The sequence below is a fragment of the Myotis yumanensis genome, unplaced genomic scaffold, assembly GCF_028538775.1.
Source record: "Myotis yumanensis isolate MYYU_CA2020_CCGP unplaced genomic scaffold, mMyoYum1.0.hap1 SCAF_17, whole genome shotgun sequence".
NCBI lineage: Eukaryota > Metazoa > Chordata > Mammalia > Chiroptera > Vespertilionidae > Myotis > Myotis yumanensis.
In genome coordinates, this window is record NW_027223768.1 from 16345843 (window position 1) to 16370241 (window position 24399).

A 24399-nucleotide genomic window follows, 5' to 3' on the forward strand; every position below is an offset into this window, starting at 1 on the left:
ATCTGATGAGAGCATTAGAGAGACCACCCTCTGGGAGTTTTCAATCTAAGCAATAATGATAAGGTTTCAAAGAAGGAAAAACAGCCCAGCCTAGGCCAGTGTGACTCAGTTGGTTAGAGTGTCATCCCATAGACCGAAAGGTTGCAGGTTCAACCCCGGTTGGGGCGCAGAGAGGCAACAGATCAATGTTTCTCTCTCACATCGATGTTTCTCTCTCTCTCCACCCCACTTCTTCTCTCTCTCTCTAAAATAAATAAAACAAAAACATCTTTGGGAGAGAATTTTAAAAAGGGGGGGGGAGGGAGAAAAAGAGTCAAATAAATGAAACTCATACACAAATGTTCACACATTATTCATAACTAGAGGCCTGGTGTACAAATCTGTGCATGGGTGGGGTCCCTCAGCCTGGCCCTTGATTGGGGCCAATTGGGGGGCCACCTGGCCAGTGAGCGGGGCTGCGGGAGGTTGGCCAGCTGGCCAGGGGGAGGGACCGTGAGAGGTTGGCAGGCCAGGGGGAGGGACCGCGGGAGGTTGGCTGGCTGCAGGAGGTTGGCTGTGGGAGCATAGTAACCACCAGGGGGCAGCTCCTGTGTTGAGCGTCTACCCCTAGTGGTCAGTGCTTGTCATAGCAACTGACCGGTTGACCGGTCGTTCGGTCGCTTAGGCCAGTGGTTGGCAAACTCATTAGTCAACAGAGCCAAATATCAACAGTACAACGATTGAAATTTCTTGAGAGCCAAATTTTTTAAACTTAACCCTTTGAATGCCAACCAATATCCTAGGAACTATGCTAAAATTGCCAAGGCATTTTTGCTGATTTTCCTTAGGTGCCATCTGTCAATAAAGAGTGAACTACTAGCATCTAATAGTGACACTGCAGGAGGAGCGTGATAGTGCTCCAGGCACTCTAGGGGTTAAACTAAATAGGTAGGTACATTGTTATTAACTTAATTAGGGTGCTCCTAAGGCTTAGGAAGAGCCACACTCAAGGGGCCAAAGAGCCACATGTGGCTCGCGAGCCACAGTTTGCCGACCATGGGCTTAGGCTTTTATATATACAGACTAGAGGCTCGATGCATGAAATTCGCACAAGGGGCTCAGCCCTCGCAGCCCCAGCTGCTCAGCTGGCCCTCGCAGTCCCGTCCGGCCCTCACAGCCACTCACAGCCTCAGTCAGCCCTCACAGCCCTAGCTTCGTCCAGAAGGTTGTCTGGACAGTTGTCCAGAAAGTCATCCGGATGGTTGTTTTGCTGTTCAGTCTAATTAGCATATTAGCTCTTTATTATATAGGATAGCCAAGAAGTGGAAACAACCCTAATGCCCACCAACTGACAAATGGATAGACAGGAGGTGGTATATCCACACAATGGAATATTATTTGACCATAAAAAGGAACAAAGTATTGACACATATACAACATGAGTGAACCTTGAAAATATGCTAAGTGAAAGAAGCCAGTCACATAGGGCCACATACTGTATGATTCCACCTACATAAAAGGTCCAGAATAGGCAAATCCAGAGACAGATAGTAGATTAGTGGTGGCCTGGGACTGGGGGAGGCGCAATGGGAATGACTGCTAATGGGTACAAGGTTTCTTTATAGTGTGATGAAAATTTTCTGGAATTAGATAGTGGTGATGATTGCACCATTCTGTGAAAATATGAAAAACCACTGGGGACTTCTGATCAAGAAGATGAACAGATAAACGCTATGCTCATCTCCTCCCATGACCACATCAAAATTACAACTAAATTACAGAACCACCCGAGACAACCTGAAGACTAGCTGACTTCTCGCACCTGTTTCTCACCTTTTCCAGCTTCTGGAGGTACCTGCGGGCCTTGGCCTGTGGCTTCGTCCTCCATCATCAAAGCCAGCAGCATAGCATCCTTCCGCCCCCCTGACCTCATCTTCTGACTGCGGCCCTCCTGCCTTCCTCTTATAAGGATCCTTATGATGTCACTGTCCCCCCGGATCATCCAGGACCACCTCTCATCTCAAAATCAGGTTCACAAGTTCAGGGGACAAGGACATGGACTTCTTTGGGCCATTCCTCTGCTGACCACTGCTCTCCAGACTGAAGAACTCCAGCCATGATTTGGGAGGGTCCCTGAATAGCTGGATGGTGAGTAGCTCAACACATGTCTGTGCCCAAGAGTTGAGTTCTGCCCCAGGGCTCCTGCTCTGGGAACTGCTGTGGGCTTTGTTCTAAGTATCCACAAAAACACAATCATGGTGGCGTTTTCCAGGGCTGAGTGTAAATCCATGTTTTTCTGAAATCTTTGGCACTTGCTTTGCTGGCAAACTACAGAGAGGATGGGTCTGCACTTCCGAAAAACAGGGTCAGAAAGTCAGAACAGCCCTGCATGTGTGACAAGGTTCACATTCTTGGAAAGTGTGTGTGTCAACAGGAGACATGTTTGGAGTCCTGCACAGCAATGTTCCTGACACCAGTGGGGTGACGGCATTGCTGACAGCACATGGCTTTCCTCCTCACATTTTTCTTTGACTATATTTTATAACAAGAATGTCTTGTTTTTATAGAAACAATAAAATCATTATTCTAAAGAAAAAAAACCTGACTTCTCCCCTTAACTCGTCTTTCTTTAATCCTGTCACATATCCCCTCTAGCCTCTCTCACAGCGGTTGTAAACACCGATTCTACTGAATTCTTTTATACTTTAGATCATAACTCATTATTAATAACAATAATAATAATGAGAAGTAGTTGTTACATAGTTATCTGTCTTCCTTAAATAGATGAAGTTCTGCCCTGACCGGTTTGGCTCAGCGGATAGAGCGTCGGCCTGCGAACTGAAGGGTCCCAGGTTCGATTCCGGTCAAGGGCATGTACCTTGGTTGCGGGCATATCCCCAGTTGGGGGTGTGCAGGAGGCAGCTGATCGATGTTTCTCTCTCATCGATGTTTCTAACTCTATCCCTCTCCCTTCCTCTCTGTAAAAAATCAATAAAATATATTTTTAAAAAAAGATGAAGTTCTAACTATTCCCGGTGCCTAGAACATTGCCTAACGTTTAGTATTTATTTAATTAATAAGTTGAATGAATAAAAATTTCCCATATCCCACACCAACAAAATGGGAAGTAGGATCTTAATAAGGGAGTGGCCTCTCCCCTATGCCTTGCCTAATCCTTCTCAAACTGCTAGGCCTCAAGTTCAGGATTAGTGAAAGGCCTGAGCTAAAGTAGAAGCTGAGCTATTAGCCTTAGGCTAGGGCTAGGCACAGCTAAGAGAACTAGGATTTCTTCTGGGTTTCTGCCCAGTCATCAGTCACCGGTGACTGACACTATCAGTCTGGGTGCTTAACGTGTTAAATGATCCTAAGGCCTGAAACCCTCTGACACAGGCCCTGTTCTGCACCTACCTTTATCCACTGACCCACACCTATGCCTCAGACTCCTGGAGCCACTGGTCTGGAGCAGTGGTCGGCAAACTGCGGCTCAGCAAACTGCAGCTCGTGAGCCACATGCGGCTCTTTGGCCCCTTGAGTGTGGCTCTTCCACAAAATACCGACTTCTGCGCATGGGCCACAAAGTTTCAATCACACTGTACGTGCACGCCCGCATGTGGTATTTTGTGGAAGAGCCACACTCAAGGGGCCAAAGAGCCGCATGTGGCTCGCGAGCTGCAGTTTGCCGACCACTGGTCTGGAGGATCTAGGGCAGTGATGGTGAACCTTTGGAGCTTAGCGTGTCAGCATTTTGAAAAACCCTAACTTAACTCTGGTGCCGTGTCACATATAGAAATTTTTTGATATTTGCAACCATAGTAAAACAAAGACTTATATTTTTGATATTTATTTTATATATTTAAATGCCATTTAACAAAGAAAAATCAACCAAAAAAATGAGTTCGCATGTCACCTCTGACACGCGTGTCATAGGTTCGCCATCACTGATCTAGGGAGTTTTCTAGAAATTATGAGAAGCAACCCCCTGATTCACAGGGTAAAAAGAAAAGTAGAAGAGGGTGAGATTAAGGTCAGAACACTTTTGGAAACCTTGGTAGTGTGGTCCCTGAACCCCATTTCAAGGCGAGTGACAAGGGCCCTAAGAATAGTAACTCCAGAACAGCTTGGGATCCCTATTCCTATCCCTTGAGCAGAGAAGCTATTGGTAGTGTGCGCTGCTGCAAGGATAGATTGACCACTCTACAGACATATGTTCTAGAGATGTCCTCTTTGATACAGGAACCAAGTTTTAAGAATCCTACTAATATTCTAAAAGGAATCAATGACATGGAAAATTCAGAACCTAGGAACAGTTTGGGGAACCGTATTAGGAAATTTCTTTTCTCAATACAAAACTGAATTACTAAAATTATGTATATTTGATTTTGACATTTGCTATAAAATTTGTCATTTCTATAAGATTACTTTCTAACCTTTTGGGAGGGTTTAGTTTACTTTGAAATTACAAAAAATCCTATAAACCCACCTATCCCCGAAGATCTCTAGTAGATAGGATTTATCTGCACTATGCCAGTGATTGAAAAAAAAGGGCTAAACAAGGTTTCACAGATGTAGGGCCCAGAAATTCTCTTTAGTTTAGCTTACCTGTTTCAATTCAACTTATTTAACCAGTATTCGTGGAATGTCTACTGTATGGTAGGCACTAGGTTAGGTGTCAAGGTTACAGAGTGACCAGCCTTTGCTCCCAACATGTTCACAATCCACAACAAAGAAAAAGTTGTTATAAGAAGGTAAGAAAAGCTAATGAAGAGCACAGATGTGGTAAGACAGTGGCTCTCCAAGGATGGATCACCTGGGACACTGTTAAATATGCAAATTCTCAGGCCCCAACCCCAATCCAAATTTAGTAAGAAATTTTGGGGGTGGGGAACAGCAATTTGTATTTTAACAAGCTCTCCAGCTAATTCTAATGTGTACTAAAGACTGGAACCTTTGATTTAAGGCAACCTAGCTCTACCTTGAAAAGATAAACTAAAAGTCTTACTGATAGGGACCAGGAGCTATTTTTTCTCCTCTTCTTTCTCACCAAACTCCATAAAAGAACTGACTAGACTGTTATCACCATTTCCCCTTTTCAACCCACTGCAAACTGGCTCCTGCCCCTCTCACCCTTTCACCTGGAGGCCATTGCATCCTCCTTGCTACTAAGTCAGACATTTCTCTATCCTTCCCATCCTTCCCAACTTGGGAGCATGACGTTGCTGACCTTCCCTCTTTTCATTTCTGAGATTCCACTCTGCCCTGGCTCCTCCTGCCGTCCCCCCGCCCCCTCTTGCCTCACCTTCAAATCAGTGCCCCTCGGGGTTCTGTCCAAGGCCCTCTTCTCACTCTCCACACTTTCCCTGGACAGTCTCATGCTTCCACTCCTCTGTCGAGATGGTGATAACCCACAAATGTGATTCTCTCTACCAGAACACTCTACCTCCAGACCTATGTGTGCAGCTGCCCCACAGGCACTTCAAACTCAGCATGTCCAAAGGCATGCTGACCTACCCCTTTACTCTTCCTTTAGACTTCCCTTTTTCATTAGTAGCCCAAGCCAAGAATAAGGATGTCATCCTTGACCCACATTCTCCTCACGACCTACCTCCACATAACGTAACCAACTACTCAATCTCTAATCCTTCATTTGTCACCATCTACAATGTCACCATCTACCTAGTAGAGGTCAACTTCACCTCCTGCCCAGTTGACTAAGATGGTCTCCTAATGCATTTCCCCATCTCTCTATTCTGTCATTCTTTCAAGCTAACCATCCACACTACAGCCAGGGAGATCTTGTTTTCTTAAAGGCACATCTGATCATGTCACCTCCTACTTCAAGTCTTGCAATGGTCCTCCACTGCCCTCAGGATAAAGTCCAAACCCTAACATGGGGGATTACATGCCCTATGGCCCCAGCTCCTACCTGTTCTTGTTTCATTTAATTAACTGTTCTATGATCTTGCCATCTGATCAAAGCTACTTTAAATTTCCCTCTCTCCACCCCCCCCCCCCCCCCCGCTCCGCCCCCCCATGTCCTTTCTTGTCTTCCTTCTTCTGGATGTGCTGTTTCCTCTGCCTGGACTTTCCCTCTCAAGCTTGGCTGTCATTTTTAGGCCTCCACCAAAAGGTTCTCTCCTCCAGGAAACCTCCTTTAACGCTGCTCTCACATGCTTCACAGAAGAGAATCTGGGGTGAGATCATACAACTCCTGCTCATTTAACTCCCTCACAAACCACACTCTCCTTGAGGGCAGGGAATACAACTTATTCCCATGGAATCCAGTGCCCTAAAAGGCAACACACCAGTGAGGATTTGTTAAATGGACCAATCTTCTTATATGATGGATAACGTGAATATCCCTAAACCCCAGACCCTGTTCCTGTGAGGACATAGAAACCCTAGTGGTGTTTTGCCCCTCTCCTTAGGGCTCTGAGGAGAAAAGGGTCTGTGGTTCTAGCCTCATAAAAGGTCCCATTCACAAAGCTATTTACTACACTCTCTCTAGCACCTCCAGCAGAACAACAGTGGCCTTTCTCTGCAGCAGCAGTCTCTTAGAGGGAAACTTCTGAGGGAAATAAATGGGGCCAGCCTGGGGCAGGCAGGACAATAGCAGGGTGGGCCCTCTGCCCCTCAGACTCCTGCAGGGAAAAGCAGTCAGGAAACCAGGCTGCCAATGGGGAAATACCCTCAGCCCAACAAGGCTGCTCTGTCCCTAGAAGAAATACCAAGTGCCCAGAGACCTAGCACCCAGGAAGAACAAGGGGGATTCTTGATCTCAGTTCCTGGCAGCGATGTTTAGAGTTGCTTTCTTGCAATCCCTTGGCTAGAGGCATGGAGGGAATTTGAAATGTCAAAAATGAGCTTGAGTCCAAGTCTGGAAACAGCCAGTAGAAATATACCATATATAAAGAGAACTAAACAGGGCACTAGAAGGCAATCCAGAAAAGCAAAGAGACATCACTTCTGAACCCTGAGTAACAAGATATAATTACCAACATAACACATACAAAGAATGGAAGAGCACCAACATTTACTTATATTAGTTCACCACATGCTAGACATTCTATTAGAACTTTTACATAAATTATTTTACACAAAGAGAAGAGTTGAATAGCTATATGTATGTGCCAAAGAAATGCTGACTAATAAAATATATAGAGTTTGACGGTAATGACCAAAAAAGGTTTACTTGAAGGAAATAAGACCCAAAGAGTTGGGGGAGAGAGAGAACAATCATGTAAAGGTGTGAAAAGAATGAAGCGGGCCCCGGAAGCTGGCTAGTCTACCTGAAGGAGGGTGGCAGGTGCAGTAATCAGACCTACAATTAGTGAGATATGGGCTGAACTGAAGGAAGAAATCATGAATCCCAGGCCAGGGAGACCGGGCTGAGAAGGAAAGACACTGTGGGTTTCTAACAAAGGATTACTTGAGGATGAGAACTTATGCACCTGACTTTTAACTACTCTGTTTGCTAGCTATGTTACCAGAGCCATGCCTTTCAGTCCTTAGTTTAGAATCAGCATAGGCCTGAGCACGCAAACACAGCTGAGGAGAGCTCAGGCCAATCTGGGGTCCTTGTCAAACTAAATGCCTTAACAACACTCACCATATGTTTGGCACTATCAAATTCACTAAACGTTCTTACACAAATCATTCTGATCACACAGTTAGTTAGTGGCTGAGCTGGAGCTCACACAAAGATCTCACTCAACGTCCTCAACTCTTTACAATTATGCCACTAGGGGCCCTGGCTGGGTAGCTCAGTTGGTTAGAGCATCAGGTCAGATCCTTGGTCAGGTCATATCCAAGAATCAATAAATGAATTCATAAACAAGTGGAACAACAAATCAAAGTTTCTCTCCCCACTTCCTCTCTTTCTCTCTCTCTCTAAAATCAATCAATAAATAAAAAATTATGCCACTATGATGGTTTCTGCATAGATATTCCTTCAACCCTGGAGTTTGATTTGCTATGTGAAATCGAGGCATGATTAATCAGAATCCATCAAATATGTTAATCTCCTCAAATCGATTCAGATCCCTAAGGGATATCCCAGGACTCACTCCCCTTCTCTCCCTTTTAAGCCTTTTAAGCTGCAGTGAAGAGCTCTAAAACTATCTGGTAGACATAGCCTAACCTAAGGGTCTTGGCAAGTTAAGCACCATTTGATATGCTACACTCAGTGAATTGCTGGGTACCATGGGAGACAGAGTAACTTTTTAATGATGATCTTATTCTCTCTAGCAACAGCACTACCCTTCTCTCATCAGTCAGTCTCAACTTGGGAATCAAATTTGATTCAGCCTTAACATACATACCTTGTTGATTTTCCTTCCAAATTGCCTTTCAAATCCTGCCCCTCTTCTTTTCACCCACATTATCCTTTGCTAAGATTGCTGCAAAAACTCCTCGCTGGCCCTCTTGGCCCCAAGCTCTCTTCGCATAACATCAAAATTCTCTCTCTAAACATGATTTTTATCACCATATATTACATAAACCTAACTGGCTCCCTTTTTCCTACCAGATCCAGTGAATAGCTTTATCCACTCCCATACCTTGACATAATTTCTCTCTGCTCAACAAAGACCATCTAGAGCAGTGGTTCTCAACCTTCCTAATTCCCCGACCCTTTAATACAGTTCCTCATGTTGTGGTGACCCCCAATTTCATTGTTACAAATTGAACATAATTAAAGCATAGTGATTAATCACAAAAACAATATGTAATTATATATGTGTTTTCCAATGGTCTTAGGCGACCACTGTGAAAGGGTCGTTCTACCCCCAAAGGGGTCGCGACCCCCAGGTTGAGAACCGCTGATCTAGAGACACTCCATATTTGGTTCTGCCCCAGAACCTTTGCTTATGTTGTTCCCTTGTCTGAAATGCCCTCCTCAATTTCTTCCACCTAAATAATTTCTGACTACCTCTCCCCTGGCTATTCTCATGAACACCAACTTTCTATTCTCTAAATACACCTTTTTGGTATACATCAAGATTCAGCAATTATGTACTATCTATTTATTGTTTTGTTAACACTTCCCAACAAAAATGCAAGCTCCACATTCTTACAAATTATTTCCCAGAACATCAAGAACTGAGCTGAGCATGGAGCTATTTGATAAATATTTGTTGTCCAACCAAATTGGGCATGTGCCTCTGACCAGAAACGAACCCAATACCCCTCAGTCCCCAGGCCAACACTCTATCCACTGAGCCAAACAAGCTAGGGCTAACTTTTCATATTTTTTTGTCTATTCTAAATGGGAAGACAGAGAATGATAGTACTTAAGAGCATTAAAGATAATTTGTTACTCTAAGGGTGCTCTTTCAGAAATGCTTTTGAGTATCTAAAGCTTAGCTTGCTCCTGCTCATAATGGATATTAATTGCCAAATGCTTCATCTGCAAATCCCCTGCCATCTTTTATCTCATCCCCAGATAGGACAAGAGCACATTTTGGAGAGGACTCAGTATTTCAGGGAACTTACTGTTTGCAGCTCTGGATACCTGTCACTGTTCTGGGAAGCCAACCTTCTAAACTAGGTAGAAACTCAGGTGAATGGTGATTTCTTGGTTCCAGGGCTCAATAAGAAGAACCTGAAGCATTCCAGGAACCACTCCCCACCCCTTGCTCAGATAAGCCATCTCTTCAGCCCCAGCTACAAACCTTCCCCTCAGCCTGAGGCTCTTTCCTAGGAAAGGCCTACCTACCATTCCCCTCCCTCTTCTGCCTTCTCTTTCTCCCTCCTCCACACACCTTCTATGAAATTTAGCCTCTTTTAGAAAAAAGGCTACAGACTAGAGAAAGGTTGCATTCAATCTCAGATCGCTGTTGCTGGTCTGGATTTATTGAATTAGGAAAAGTCATATGCTTCTAAAACAAGGAACATCCAGAGATCACAAAACGAATCTTTCCTATCCCCATCTAAAGGAGCCAAGATAGCTGAAGCCTCCATTGAAATTCCTGGGAAGGAGATTCAATAACCTCCTCTCATATTCTTCTAGTATTATCACCCAACCCTTACCATTGCAAAAGCATTCCTTCTTTCTAACTTCATGCGCTTCTGCAACAAAAAACCCTGTTCACTCTGGTTAAATTCTTCAAAACAATGGGAAAGCTCTTTCAGTTACTCTTAATTTGTTTTGTGCTACTTCAGAAAGTAGTGCATGAAGCTAAATCAAATCCACGTGTTTACCATCTAAAATTTATACACAGTTTTACGATTTAGAACGCCATTTGAAATATATTATCTTATTTGATTTGCTCCTTTCAGCAGCCCCGTGAGAGAGATGCAATAAATGTTATAATCCTCAAATGACACACTATGTTTGTGAACTGGAAAGCATTTCATATGAATGAGCTATTGCTTTACATGAGGAAACTAGAGGCAGTATGTGACTTGCCCAAGGTCACACAGTTAAGGGGAATGCCAGGCTCAAATTAAGAACTCTTGGCTTAAATCTAGTACTTCTCTGTTTTGGTCCTCACATGAGCTAACTAACTCTGCACAGAGAAAAGCTGTTTTATGGGTGCAAATTTTAACCCATCTGGCCATCTCAAAACATTTGCCCTGGAAAATGAGGCAAGTGGATATAGATGACAGTATATAATGACTAATGAGCACTTAGGAATGGTCATTACCATTCCTGTCAAAATAATTCAAGGTCATTACCTCTGCTTGCCATATCAAACACATTTTTAGAAATACCAGAGAAGAATATATACTAACGGGCAATAAGCTGTTCATGGACAAAATCTGAAAGGAACAAGAACAGGTATGCTGTAGTAACCCATTTTCCAGTAACAACTGATTAACACTAAAAGGTTAATCGCAAATACTCCATGTTTCTTTGAACCCAGGAATCACTCCCCTGGAAGGGGTTAGACTCTGTCAAATATTCCAAAGCCCTCTTTACTTTGAGTCACAGTATCTCTCCACGGACATCATCCTCCACCATGTTGCTGACCTCCGAGAAAATATACATCACCTGGAGAGTCTTCTCTAATTGACTTTAACTACTTCTGAAATTAATACATGAATGAAAAGTCTGAAATTGAAGAACTTATACTTGCTGACATGTTCATCCATTCTAACAACATTCATTTGTCAATATTTACTGAACACGTACCCCATACAAGGTGCTACGCTAGGCACGCAGGATCTACCTGAGCAAACCAAACACAGTCTTTTATGGAGCTTGTAGTCTAATGTTGCTTTTAAGTGGTTTTCAATAGTCTTAGACCTTTCCTAGCTCCCCAAGTAGATTGCATGCTCTTTGTGAGCAATAACCGCATACTTCAATTTCCTAAATCACTCTTATAGCACCTTACACTACGCTCTCTACACAGCAAATTGATAAACTAAGAGAGAACCCTTAACTCCATAAGCAGGGGCATTTGCTTCCACTCAATCCCTCCAGAATAAGATTGTGAATTATTTACTTATTTATTTGTCCAGCACAAATAAGTCTTTATTTATTCATTTTATTTTATTTTTATTTATTTTTTTTTAAATATATTTTATTGATTTTTACAGAGAGGAAGGGAGAAAGATAGAGAGTTAGAAACACCGATGAGACAGACATCAATCAGCTGCCTCCTGCACATCTCCCACTGGGGATGTGCCTGCAACCCAGGTACATGCCCTTGACCGGAATCGAACCTGGGACCTTTCAGTCCGCAGGCCGACGCTCTATCCACTGAGCCAAACCGGTTTCGGCATATTTATTCATTTTATTTTCCCAGGGAAAAGAGGGGACGGGAAAGGGTCAGCATATGTTACAAAATGATAGCAAATGGAAGTATCCAACACAGCAAAATCAACCATCAAATAAGCATCCCCAGTGATGGGGGTCATGAAAGTCCAAGGGGGGCTCCGTCTCCTACAGTTCAGAAATGCAGGGAGGGGATCAAGAACCCACAGGTACATGCTTTCCTACAGGTTGTGATTTAAAATCCACAGGGTCGTGAACCTGGGATGTCAGAAAGTCCAACATGAGTCTACAGCAAAAGGGCTAAGATCCAAAGCAACTGGAGATAACTTGAAGAGGGCAAAGGCCTCAGAACTGATCCTCTAATGGGGAAGGGAATCGGGGTCAGAGTAGAAGTGAGGAGCATACTCACTCTACAAAGCTGCATGATGCCACAGGAGAAAATGGGGCTTTAACCACAGAAATTACAGGTGTGAGCCCCCAACACTGTTAAAAAGTTCAAAGGAATGATGAAGAGCATCTTACCCCACTGCCAAAAAGAGAATGAAACAGTGCCCCACTGTATACAAAACTATTTAGACAGAGTGGGAGAGTGGGGCCATGAAAAGAGCCATGGATTCAGAATCAGAAGATCTGCGTGTGAGTCCAGATTCTGCTACGAGTCAGGCAAGATGGCACTGGGCAAGCTGGTATCCTCTGTGAGCCTCAATTACCTCTGTAAAGTGGGAGTAATAACCGCTGCTTTATCTGCCTCACAGCAATACTGAGAGGTTCAAATGAGATCTGTTCGTATGAGAGCACTTAGGAAAATGTACTGTGCTCTACAAGCCCTGAGATGACTGAGGATATACAAACTCCCAGAGGAGCATCTCTCATCAGTCCAGGAACCCTCACTGCCTCCTTCTTGTATTCCCAACGCCTAAGTTTCCATCTTCTCATATCCCTGAATTCAGACAAATCGTCCACCATCCACATCTCAAAAATGCAAATTCCAAGAGGGTGAAAAGGGCAGCATGTAAACCATCTCATCTCCTTGCCGTGACATGCCTGTTCTCCCTTTATAAGAGTCAGACTATGGAGTGTGGCTCAGTTGGTTGAGCGTTGCCTAGCGCACCGAAAGGTCGCTGGTTGGATTCCTGATCAGGGCACAGACCCAGGTTGTGGGTTCAATCCCTGGTCAGGGACATGTGAAGTCATTGTTTCCCTCCCTCTCTCACTCTCATTCTCCCTTCCTCTCTAACATCAATAAAAACATATTTAAAAAAATAAAATAAAAGGTAAAGGATGGAGGTTCAGACATACACTTTCTGTTCTTTGTGACTATCTGCCTTTTCCTTTTCACTGCAAAGTCAGTCCTCTGTCTGAGGACTATGAACTAATCTAAACAGGACTCTGAGGCAATAGGGGTTACTGTTGTGGAGAGAAAGACTATATGCACTTTAAGACACATCCCATAGGAAAAAAAAAACCCACAGAAAAAACAACAAAAAAACACACAAATATTACTAGCATGAATTATGAGTTAATTGGACATGAAGGAAGCAATTACTCCCTTGCAAAGAGTCTTCCCTATCTCTTTCATATTTTTTCCAGGCCCAGGCCTTCCATTTGCTTGTTTAGTCCTCCATCCTGTTAGGATGAACGTACAGTACCCACAAAACAACCCTCTCTCAAGATTCTCAAGGAGAAAGGTTAAGGGGATGGGGGTTGGGGGAGGGAGTAGGTTGAGGGAAAAGACACCTTACAAAGTTGTAAACTGTATTGTGACCAATAATGGGAGGCTGGACAGACTCTGGGGATGGGGGAGGGGCATCCTGTGCTCAGACTCTAAGGGCCAGTGCATATCTATTTGCCCATCAGGCCTTTAGTCCCAAAACAACTCCTTCCGGCTCTAGGCAGAGGGAAGGCCCATTTTGCAGTCAAGCTTATTAAAAATGCCTTGGAAGATTAAATCTAGAGCATTAGCCAGTTGGCAGGTCTCAAGTTAAACCCTAACCTTGGAGAGGAAAAAAATTCTAATGTGACCTATTCATTTGGGAGCCGTTATTAGCTACGTTAAAAAAAAAAAAAAAAATCCAGCCCTGTTGGGGTGCAAAGGGTGTTTCTGTCCCATCATTCAGACCACGAACATCCTCCCCATTCTAGAAATGGGACCCACCCCATCACCAAACCCCACCATTCCACAACAACCAGTCCCGTGGGGTCCCTTTCCCCTAGCAGCTCCAACACCTAAAGCCAGTCCCAATCCACCCTTTCAAATTCACGTACCCTTACCCAGGCTTTCCCCCATTCCCTACCCTCTAGGCTGGCAAGTTAAGGACTCAAATTGGGCCTCTAGCTTGGCAAAAGCCAAAGTTGGCTGGAAGCATTTGCCCCTCCTCCCCACTCCTGGCCTCACTGTCTATTGCTTGTATAAAAAAAACAACAACACACTGAATCAGGAGATGTTTCGAATATGGATACACAACAGGGAAGATAAACACACATGCCCAGACAGTCCCCAGAGACCAATGCATGCTCCTACCCCACCATTCCCACAGTCCGCCCAGGCCCTGCTTTTGCAACCTTTTACCAAAATGCAACACCCTCCCTCCCCGTCTACCCTTAAGTGTGGAATATTGGCAAACCTACCTGTCTATACTCTGGGGTAACCTTACATTCATGGTTTCTCGGCGTCTCCACGGTTTCAGAATCTTGTAGGATTGATGTCTTGATCAGGACTGAATCCTTGCAATGTTTAAGAAAGATGAGAGGAAGGGCCTCCCAACTTGAAGATTGAATTCTTTTTCTCCAGCTCTCAGGACCCTAGTAACTGAAGCTCCATTCTCCTTTACCAGTTAATATGGTCTGCTTTCTTAGTCCCCTTTTCCCCTCCCCCGTCTTGGAAAAAAAAAAAAAAAAGGAAGAAAAAAAGGAAAAACTATGACCTTAGAAACCAAAAACTCAACCCCAAATCTCTAAAAGGTTAGCGCTATAGGCTAAAAAAACGAAACACAAAGAATATGCCCTCAAAATAACAGTCTTACTACAAAATACAGATGAAAACCATCCTTTTAATCCAGTTTTCCCAGCTGTCCTTCTGTTGGTAAGAGCTTCAAGCTCCAAGGGGGAAAAAATTTCTCCGTTCTTCAATGCTTAAAACGACAACAGATACATTTGAGAAAAGAGGGGGGCGATGAATAAATCCGAATTGGCACTTGGAAAAAAAAATATCTTCCAGCTGATTTGCACAGCAAAAAAGGAAAAAAAAATTAAACCATACAATAGTATGTAAACAAAAGCACTCCTTCCAAGTCCAGTATAACCCTGGAATCAAAATTAAGAATTTCCTTTAAAAAAAAAAAAAAAAAAAAAACCTTTTACACGAAAGGTTCTGAAATTCTTAAGTGAGCCAATCGCACCAGAAAAAAAAATTTAAAAAAACACCTGAAATGCAATGCTTTTTTTTTTACCTTTACAATGGCAGCAATAACCACAAACCAGAGAAAACCTCCTCTCCTTTTCTTTTTCCTCTAAACTCGCAGGCTTTTCCCCCTGATGCTCAGACCCAGCCGAGGTTCGGCCTTTTCCCGAAAGACATGCCCGGCGTGAGTTCTGCGGCTCCGCTCGCCCGCATCCAGGCTCCGGTCTTCTCTGGTGCCTCCGCCTCCATGAAACAGACGTCGCTTCCTTCGTCCGCCCTGCGCGCCCTCTCTCCCGGCCTCAACCGCGGCGCCCGGACGCTGCGGGCTCCGGATGGTGGTTGCGGACTTGCGTTCGGGAGGGACTTCCCTCCGCACCGGCCTCGGGGGAAGCCGGCCGCCGGCTGCCCTCCCGGCCTCTACGCCTGCCCGGCCCCAACGCGCAGCACCGGCCCCGGCCCCGCTCGCCCCGCTCGCCCCGCGCCCGACCGCCGCGCTCTGGCCTGGGCGGCCGCGGCTCCAGCTCGGGCTCCGGCCGGGAAGGCGGCGGCAGGCGGCTCGGCTCCCGGCGTCGCGGCTGCGCTCGCCTCCTTCCGGGCCCCTTCCCCTCCGCCTCGGCGCAGGCCCAGCCGGCCGCCCCCTCCGCGCCCTCCTTCCCCGCGAGCCTTTCTCCTTCCCTCGCTCCGGCGGGGGCGGGGCCGCAGGCTCCTCCTCCGCGCGCCGAGGCGGCCGGCCTTTCCCCTGGCGCCGCGGCCGGACCCGGCACGGCCCGCCGCCCGCTCTCCCTTCGCGGGGTCCTGCGGCCCCGGCTACCGCCCGCCCTCCTGCCGCCGCCGGGCCGGCCCCGCCGCTGGGCTCCCTGCACTCTCTGCCCCCGCGACCCCGCACCCGCACCCGCACCCGCACCGCCGCGGCCCGCCCCTCCGCGGCCCCACCGTCGCCGGCCCTGCCCCTCGGCGCGGCCTAGCTGGTCCCGGGTTTCACCGCGTCCGCCGCTTCGCCCGGTCCGCCCCGCCCCCGCCCCCGCGCCGGCGACCCCGGCGACCCCGGCTCCGACTCCGACCCCGCAGCCCGCCGCCGCCTTCTCCCGGCCGCGGCCCCGTTACTGTAAGCCCTGCGCCCAAGACCCGGCCTTCGTCCCGCTCCCGCCGGGAGCCAGGCCCCCTCCCCACGTTCCAGGTCCTGCCTCGCCTTCACCAGCATCACCCTGCGCTCCCACCGCCACTGCTCACCCTGTCTCCACCTCTAGCTTCATCCTATTTTCCAAAAAATTTGTGCGGCCCTAGCTGGTTTGGCTCAGTGGATAGAGCGTCAGCCTGCGGACTGAAGGGTCCCGGGTTCGATTCCGGTCAAGGGGACATGCCCGAGTTGTGGGCTCCATCCCCAGTAGGGGGCGTGCAGGAGGCAGCGGATCAGTGATTCTCATCATTGATGTTTCTCTCCCTCTCTCTTCCTCTCTGAAATCAATAAAAAAAATATATTTTTTAAAAATTTGTCTCGGGCCCCCTTCCTGGGAGTCAGGAGCTCTTTGAGGGTCTCCTCCCATTTGGGGGCCCTCCCCACACCCAGCGGCTTTGGGGAAAGAGACCTTCACTTGGTTGATTTGGTGGGGGGGGGCGCCTGCGGGAGGCAGCCTACCGATCTGACGCTCTCTTATCCATGCTTCTCTCTTCTTCCTTTCTCTCTCTGAAAATCAATAAACTATTCTTCAGTAAAAAGAAAAGCAATGACTTTCTCACTCATTAACAGACTGTCATCTTCACTTTAAGGCACAGATTACATAGGTTTTTGTTTGTTTTTGAAAGTAAGTGGTAGATGGCAAACTCTTGCCAGCTATTTCTAATCATAGAACATTGTAAAATAAAGACGTGTATCTCCTCTATGCTCAATATCTCTTTTGAGGCCTTTCCCCAGGAGATAACCAATGAGTTTCTGTAGAACAAAGATTTTTTCATGGCCATCCTCCCGGTCTTGACTAAGAACTGTAAAGTTTGTAGCGATTAATAGGCTTGATTTTGTCCAGCGGATGGACAAGCATTATGCAGAAAAGGAATATCTGTGCGTGGCATTTCCACTGGTTCCTGGGAAAATCTCACATGTTGCGTGAGACAGATGGCTTCTAAAGTAGTGACCCAGTAAAAGTGGTAGGCCAGTCTGTACGTTAAAAATCAGTGTTAATACAGCTTAAGTAATTGTTTTTACTATAGTTAAATACAATTGTAAATGCATTCTTAAATACTTTGCTCATGAACATGAGTGCATTTCTTTGTACACTCCACTTGGAAGCCTATGGGGATGGGGTGGCTTTCGCAGGATAGAGTTCCCTGAAGTTAGCTGGCTATGTAAGCAAATTGCAAATCTCAAGTTAAGGGGGAAAGGAGATGATATTGTGCCCAACGCAGACTACGTTGTAGGAATTTCAGAGCAGCTATGGGTTAATGGAACGAGCACTAGACAAGGAGTCCAAAGGACTGAGTGAATTTGTTTTGGGCTGTATGCTTTCCTAGCTTTGTTACCTAAGGATTGATTAGGATCGAGCCTGGCCTCTGTAAACTGTAGTGCTGGGCAGGAAAACCAGGATAAATGTTAAGAAGTGATTTTTGAATTGACATAGTCCTTTCAACTTTTTTCCACAGAATTCTTCATAAATGAATCCTTTTCTCTGCCCAACATCCTGTGGTAGGACGTTAGTCCTTATGGTCATGAGTCGTTACGGTAAGTTCATTCACACTCAGGAAACAATGGCAAAGAAGAATTTTAGGTGATTTGCATGAAATCCATTAATTGATAGAATTCATACCTCCTCATTTTTAAGTGTGAGAAGCAAAAGAAAAAACAGGTATGGTCAACTTTTATTTGCTGAGACAGATTCTAGAAGCTGAATATTTAACTGAATAGCTGAGGGACAGCAGTGGAGTACTGGAATGGTTCACATTGTGAATTCTAGAGAAGCAGCTTCTCATTCATAGGTAAATATCCCCAGCCCCAAACACATGTATTTTATAGAAAAACGAACTTCAGGTTGCAGTTATTTAGTCATTCTCCTTCTGGCATGCAGTTAGGGGATAGGCCTAGCAAAGTCACCACAGCACGAATAGTGCCCCTGTTTCTTGGAGATCCTTCACCTTCTCTAACTTTTATCAATTGGAAAAATGATGTGGAAAAGCTTGCTTAATTATCGTTTAGTCCTAAGGCTGAGAACGCTTTGTGGTTTATTTTTTTAGCTGATTTAGATTTCTCCAGAATGCTTCTAGGTAGCTGTAATAACCGATATTAAGCCTGTGTTACAGACATTATTTTATTGTCACTCAGAATATTCTATTCATTCAACCTGTTGGGTTCCCAATAAAATTTTAATATGAAGTACAGGCATATTTTGTTTTATTGCACCCCGATTTATTGTGTTTCGCAGATACTGCATTTTTAAATATATTTTTATTTATTTCAGAGAGGAAGAGAGAGGGAGAGAGAGATAAAAATATCAATGATGACAGAAAGAATCATTGATCGGCCACCTCCTGCATGCCCCCTATGAGGGATCGAGCCCGAAACCCAGGCATGTGCCCTTGACCGGAATCAAACCCGTGACTCTTCAGGCACAGGCTGACACTCTATCCATTGAGCCAAACTGGTGAGGGCTAATTTTTTAAATTATTTTTTATCTAAATTTATTGGGTTGACATTGATTAATAGGATCATATGGATTTCTATGTTACAAGATTTGTATATTGCACTGTGTGCCCACCACCCAAAGTTAAATCATTTTCCATCACCATACATTAGGCCCCATCATCCCCAACCTTCTACCCCTGCGGTTCTCAACCTGTGGGTCGCGACCCCTTTGACGGTCGAAGGACCCTTTCACAGGGGTCGCCTAAGACCATCCTGCATATCAGATATTTACATTACGTTTCATAACAGTAGCAACATTACAGTTATGAAGTAGCAACGAAAATAATTTTATGGTTGGGTCACAACATGAAGAACTGTATTTAAAGGGCCAGAAGGTTGAGGACCACTGCTCTGCCCTCTTCCCTTTGGCAACCACCGCACTGCTGTTTGTGTCCATGAGTTTCAGTTTTATATCCCACATATGATTCTTAGATTTTTCTGCCTGACTTATTTCACTTAGCTATTATTCTCAAGGTCCATCCATATTGTCACAAATGGCAGTATTTCATCTTTTCTTATGGCTGAGTAGTATTCCATTGTTTATATGTACCATACACACACACACACACACACATATATATATACACACACACACACATATATATATATATACACACATATATATATGCATATATATATTTTTTATTTCAGAGAAGAAGGGAGAGGAAGAGAGCAATAGAAACATCAATGATGAAATAGAATCATTGATCGGCTGCCTCCTACACACCACCCATTGGGGATCTAGCCCATAACCTGGGCCTGTGCCCTTGACCAGAATCAAACCCAGGATCCTTCAGTCCACAGGCCGATGCTCTATCCACTGAGCCAGACCAGCTAGGGCTATGTACCACATCTTAATCCAATCCTCTATTGAAGGTCACCTCTGTTGTCTCCATGTCTTAGTCACTGTGAACAATGCTGAAATGAACATAGGGACGCATATATGTTTGCAAATACACGTTTTTTAGTTTTTCAGTACATACCTAGAAGAGGGATTGCTGGGTCATATGGTAACTCTATTCTTAATTTTTTTAGGAACTTCCAGACCATTTTTCATAGTGGATGTCCCAGTCTACATTCCCACCAGCAGTGAATGAGGGTTCCGTTTTCTCCACAATCTCTCCAACACCGGTTATTACTTGTCTTGTTGATAATAGCTATTCTAACAGGTGTGAGGTGGTTTCTCATTATAGTTTTTATTTGCATTTCCCTAATTGCTAGTGAGGTTGGAAATCCTTTCATATATCTGTCGGCTGTTAGTATGTCTTCTTGGGAGAGGTGTCTGTTCAAATCCTCTGCCCTTTTTTCAGTTGGACTGTTTGTTTGATGTTGAGTTTTATGAGTTCTTTGGATATTTTGGATATTAAACCTTTGTCTGAGCTATTGTTTGCAAACATCATCTCCCATTTGGTCGGCTGCCTCTTTGTTTTGTTGTTGGTTTCTTTTGCTGTGCAGAAGCTTTTTAGTTTGATATAGTCCCATTCATTTATTTTTGCCTTTACTTTCCTTGCCTTTGGGGTCAAGTTCATAATATGTCCTCTATGACCAAGGTCCATCAGTTTAGTACCTATGCTTTCTTCTTTGTAATTTATTGTTTCAGATCTTATATTTAGCTCTTTGATCCATTTTGAGTTAATTTTTGTACATGGGGACAAATCCAGTTTCATTCTTTTGCATGTGGCTTTCCCGTTTCCCCAGCACCATTTATTGAAGAGCCTTTCTTTACTCCATTATGTGTTTCTGGTTCCTTTGTTGAAAATAATCTGCCCATATACATATGTTTTTATATCTTGGCTCTCAGTTCTGTTCCAATGATCTGTATGTCTGTTTTTCTGCCAATCCCATGCTGTTTTTTTGTTTCTTTGTTTATTAATATGCTTTTATTGCTTTTAGAGAGAGAGAAAGGGAGAAGGATAGAGAGATAGAAACATCAAAATATATAAAGCAACTACTAACAGAATTAGAGGGAGAAATAGGCTAAAACACAATCATTGACGTTCAACCACTGGGCCAATCAGCCAGGCAATACCATGCTGTTCCCTGATTAGGTGCATATATATTAAGAAGTGTTATGTCTTCTTAATGTAGTATCAGTTTTATCACTATAAAATGTTCATTTTTGTCTCTTGTTACCTTTTTTATCTTGAATTCTATTTTGTCAGGTGTAAGTATGGCTACGCCTGCTTTTCTGTGGGTGCTGTTTGCTTGGAGACTCATTTTCCACCCTTTCACTTTGAACCTATCTGTGTCTTTGCAGCTTAGATGTGTCTCCTGGAGGCAGCATATGGTTAGATTTTGTTTTTTGAACCACTCTGCTATTCTGTGCCTCATTATTGGTGAATTCAGTCAAATTTACATTTAGAGTTAATTATTGATGTTCGCGGGCTTCCTATAGCCATTTTATCTTTTGTTTCCTGATAGCTCTGTGCATCCATTGGTTCTTTTCCTTCGTGTTTCTGTCTATTGTTTTTGTTTTGTGGTATTTCATACTTTTTCCCCTTTGTTTCCTCATTTTTAAAGCTATGTTTTGTAATTTGGGTTTTTATTGGTGTGGTTACTTTTAGGTTTTTGAAAATTAAAGTTGCATATATACAGTAGTATTTTTTTCTTTTGAGTACATCTGGTCTCCATCCTCATTTCCCAGTTCAGGCATTTATCCCCTCCCCTTTTGTGTTTTTGTCATCACAAATCATCCCTGTTTACGCTGTCTGTTTTTGGTGATCTTACTCGTAGCGTTGTGACCTTGTGCTCTTTCGGGTAGAATAACTCCCTTGAGTATTTCCTGCGTGGAGGTTTTCTGTTGATAAAAATCACTCAGCTTTTGTATCTATGGGAAAGTCTTTTTATCTCCTTCATAGTTAAAGAATAACGTTGCTGGGTATATTATTCTTGGCTGGTAATTTCTCTCTTTCAGTCATTTGAATATTTGCTTCCACTCTCTTCTGGCTTGTGTAGAGTTTCTGCCAAGAAGTGGGTTGACATTCTGATGGGTTTTCCTTTGTAGGTCACTTCCTTCTTTTCCTTGGCTGCGTTGAGAATTTTTTCTTTGTCATTAATTTTTGACAGTTTTAATACAGTGTGCTTTGGAGAGGGCCTCTTTGGATTGAGGCATCTGGGTGTTCGGTTTGCTTCTTGGAATTGAGGATCTAGTTCTTTTCATGGGTTTGAGAAGTTCTCACCCACTATTTGTTTGAATAGGCTCGCCATGCCTTTCTCCCTCCCTTCTTCTGCTGGTATGCCTATAATTCTTATATTGCTTTTTCTGATGAAGTCAGATAGTTCTCATAGAGCTCTTTTTTTTTTTTTTTTAATGTTCTGGTCTCTCTCTTCTTCCCTCTGTGTCTTTTCTAGATTCCTATCTTTGATGTCACTAATCCTTTCCTCCATCCGGTCGGCTCTGTTACCTATACTCAGTAGTTTGCTCCTAATCTCCTTAATTGCATGCTTCCTTTCCAGGATTTCTGATTGGTTCTTTTAAAAAGTCTCAGTCTCTTTGTTAAAGTACTCACTTTGTTCATTAATTTGTTTTCTGAGTACATTGACCTGCCTGTCTATATTTTCTCACACCTCCTTGAGTATTTTCAGAACTGCAATCTTGAACTCTCTGTCATGTATATATCACATATTTCCATGTGCCCCAGCTTGCTTTCTGGAGATTTTTCATTTTCTTTCTGAGTTTCCTCATTATCGTGGATATTCATGGTATTTGCTGGTCTCCTTTGTCTCGGCATCTATTTTATTACTGACCTTTCTCCAGCTTTCTGTGAAAAGGTCTTTCTACTATTTTCCAGTAGGTGGCACTGAACCACAAGATTTTTACTCTGTGACCTCCCAAAGCTGCCCTCCTCAGCTTCTGTCAGACACTACAGCTGCTTTGGGATGGGATTTGTTTTGCCCTCACCATAATGGCGACCCCGGGACCTCCAGGGGGTGCTCCCAGTGTGCCCCACCTGGGCATCAACCACGGAGGGAAAGCAGTGATTCTACTGCAATAGTTCTTTGTTTCCAGATGATGTACTCCTTGACCCAACACCAAAGGCAACTGGAAGAGAGTCTCAGTGGGCTCTCCAAGGGGCGGCAGGGCTCTGTGGCTCCATTTCTTTGTCTGAAACACAACTGCCCAACAGTGGACAGCCACGGCAGAATCCCCATTCTGTGTTCAGCAGCTGTTGGCACCATTCGCAATGCTGGAGAGCCCACTGCAACTCTCTGTTTCTCCCAGCCCACAGAGGCGCCTGCTGCCACTGGCTTCCTCTCTCTTCCGGGGCTGCATCCGTGGCCGTCTGGGCTCTCAGCCCATCCTACCTCCCCATTTATTCCCAGTTGCCCACTTTTGGATGCTTCAATGTGCGGATCTCTCAGGTGTGCTTCTCTATGGAGCAGGAGATCCTTTGTTGAGTTATAGTTGATTAACTTGTTGATGTTTCAGGGGGAGAAGCCGAGGAGATCTCTGATGCTGCCATTCTTCTCAATACTGCATTTTTTAATTTTAATTTTTTTTTTACAAATTCAGGGCAAAATCCTCCACCAGCAAAAAGATCATGACGTGCTAAAGGCTCAGATGATGGTTACCAATTTTAAGCCATAAAATATTTTTAAATTAAGGTATGTCCATGGCCTTTTAATTTTCTTAATTTAGTTTTTAAATCCTCACGCAAGGCTGTTCGCTCCATCCACTTCTAGAGAGAGTGGAGCCACATTGATTGGTTGCCTCCCACATGTGCCACCGGGGCTAGGAAACCTGCAACTGAGGTACGTGCTCCTGACCAGGAATGAAACCTGCAACCTTTGGTCCGGTTCACAGGCCAATACTCTAACCACTGAGCAAAAACAGCCAGGGGTGTACATTGCTTTTTTAGACATAATTGCCATATTGCACACTTAGACTACAGTATAGTATAAACATAAATTTTTATGTGCACTGGGAAACCAAAAAATTAATGTGACTCACTTTATTGTTATACGGAAGACCCGGTGCATGAAATTTGTGCACTGGAGCAGGGGGGTCCCTCAGCCCAGCCTGTGTCCTCTCACAGTCCGGGGCTCCCGCAGTCTGGGACCCCTCGCTCCTTACCACCTCCCTGCAGCGGAGGTAGGAGAGAGGCTCCCGCCACCGCCGCTGCGCACGCCAACTGTGAGCCTGGCTTCTGGCTGAGCCCAGCTTCCTGCATTGAGCGTCTTGCCCCTGGTGGTTAGTGCGCGTCATAGCGACCAGTTGTTCGACTGGTCTATTTGCATATTGGGGTTTTATTATATAGGATTCACTTTAGTGCAGTGTTCTGGAATTGAACCTGCAATGTCTCGGAGTTATGCCTGTATAATACCCAAAACATATGTATATAGTGCTTCCTATGTAAATACTGTTCTGAACAAACCGAGTATTAATCATTAGATCATCTCAGCAACCTTTTGAGGTAGTTATTATTTTCCCCATTTTCAGATGGGAAACAGAGGCCCAGAGGTCCGGTAGCTTGCTTAGGGTCACAGAGCTGGCAATCCAGTCAGTCTGGCCTCAGAGTCTGTGCTTAGCTGTCAACAATACTGCCTCTGTGTTACAGGCGCTATGTCAGGTGCTGGGGGAAAAGACAGGACCAAAGAACAATGCACAAGCAGAAACTTCTTAGGAAGATGAAG

At 44.5% G+C, this 24399-nt stretch overlaps 1 protein-coding gene across 3 annotated transcripts in view; it reads right to left on the bottom strand.

The window, feature by feature from the left end:
- Positions 1-15920, bottom strand: part of ARHGEF11 (Rho guanine nucleotide exchange factor 11) — an 84200-nt gene extending 68280 nt beyond the window's left edge. For all 3 annotated transcript variants that reach the window (XM_070396386.1, XM_070396385.1, XM_070396384.1), the window contains exon 1: positions 14324-15920. In XM_070396386.1, the coding sequence (XP_070252487.1) occupies positions 14324-14355 (32 nt within the window). In that variant the 5' untranslated portion in view covers positions 14356-15920. The remainder of the gene's footprint in view (positions 1-14323) is intronic.
- Between the last annotated feature and the right edge of the window lie 8479 nt (positions 15921-24399).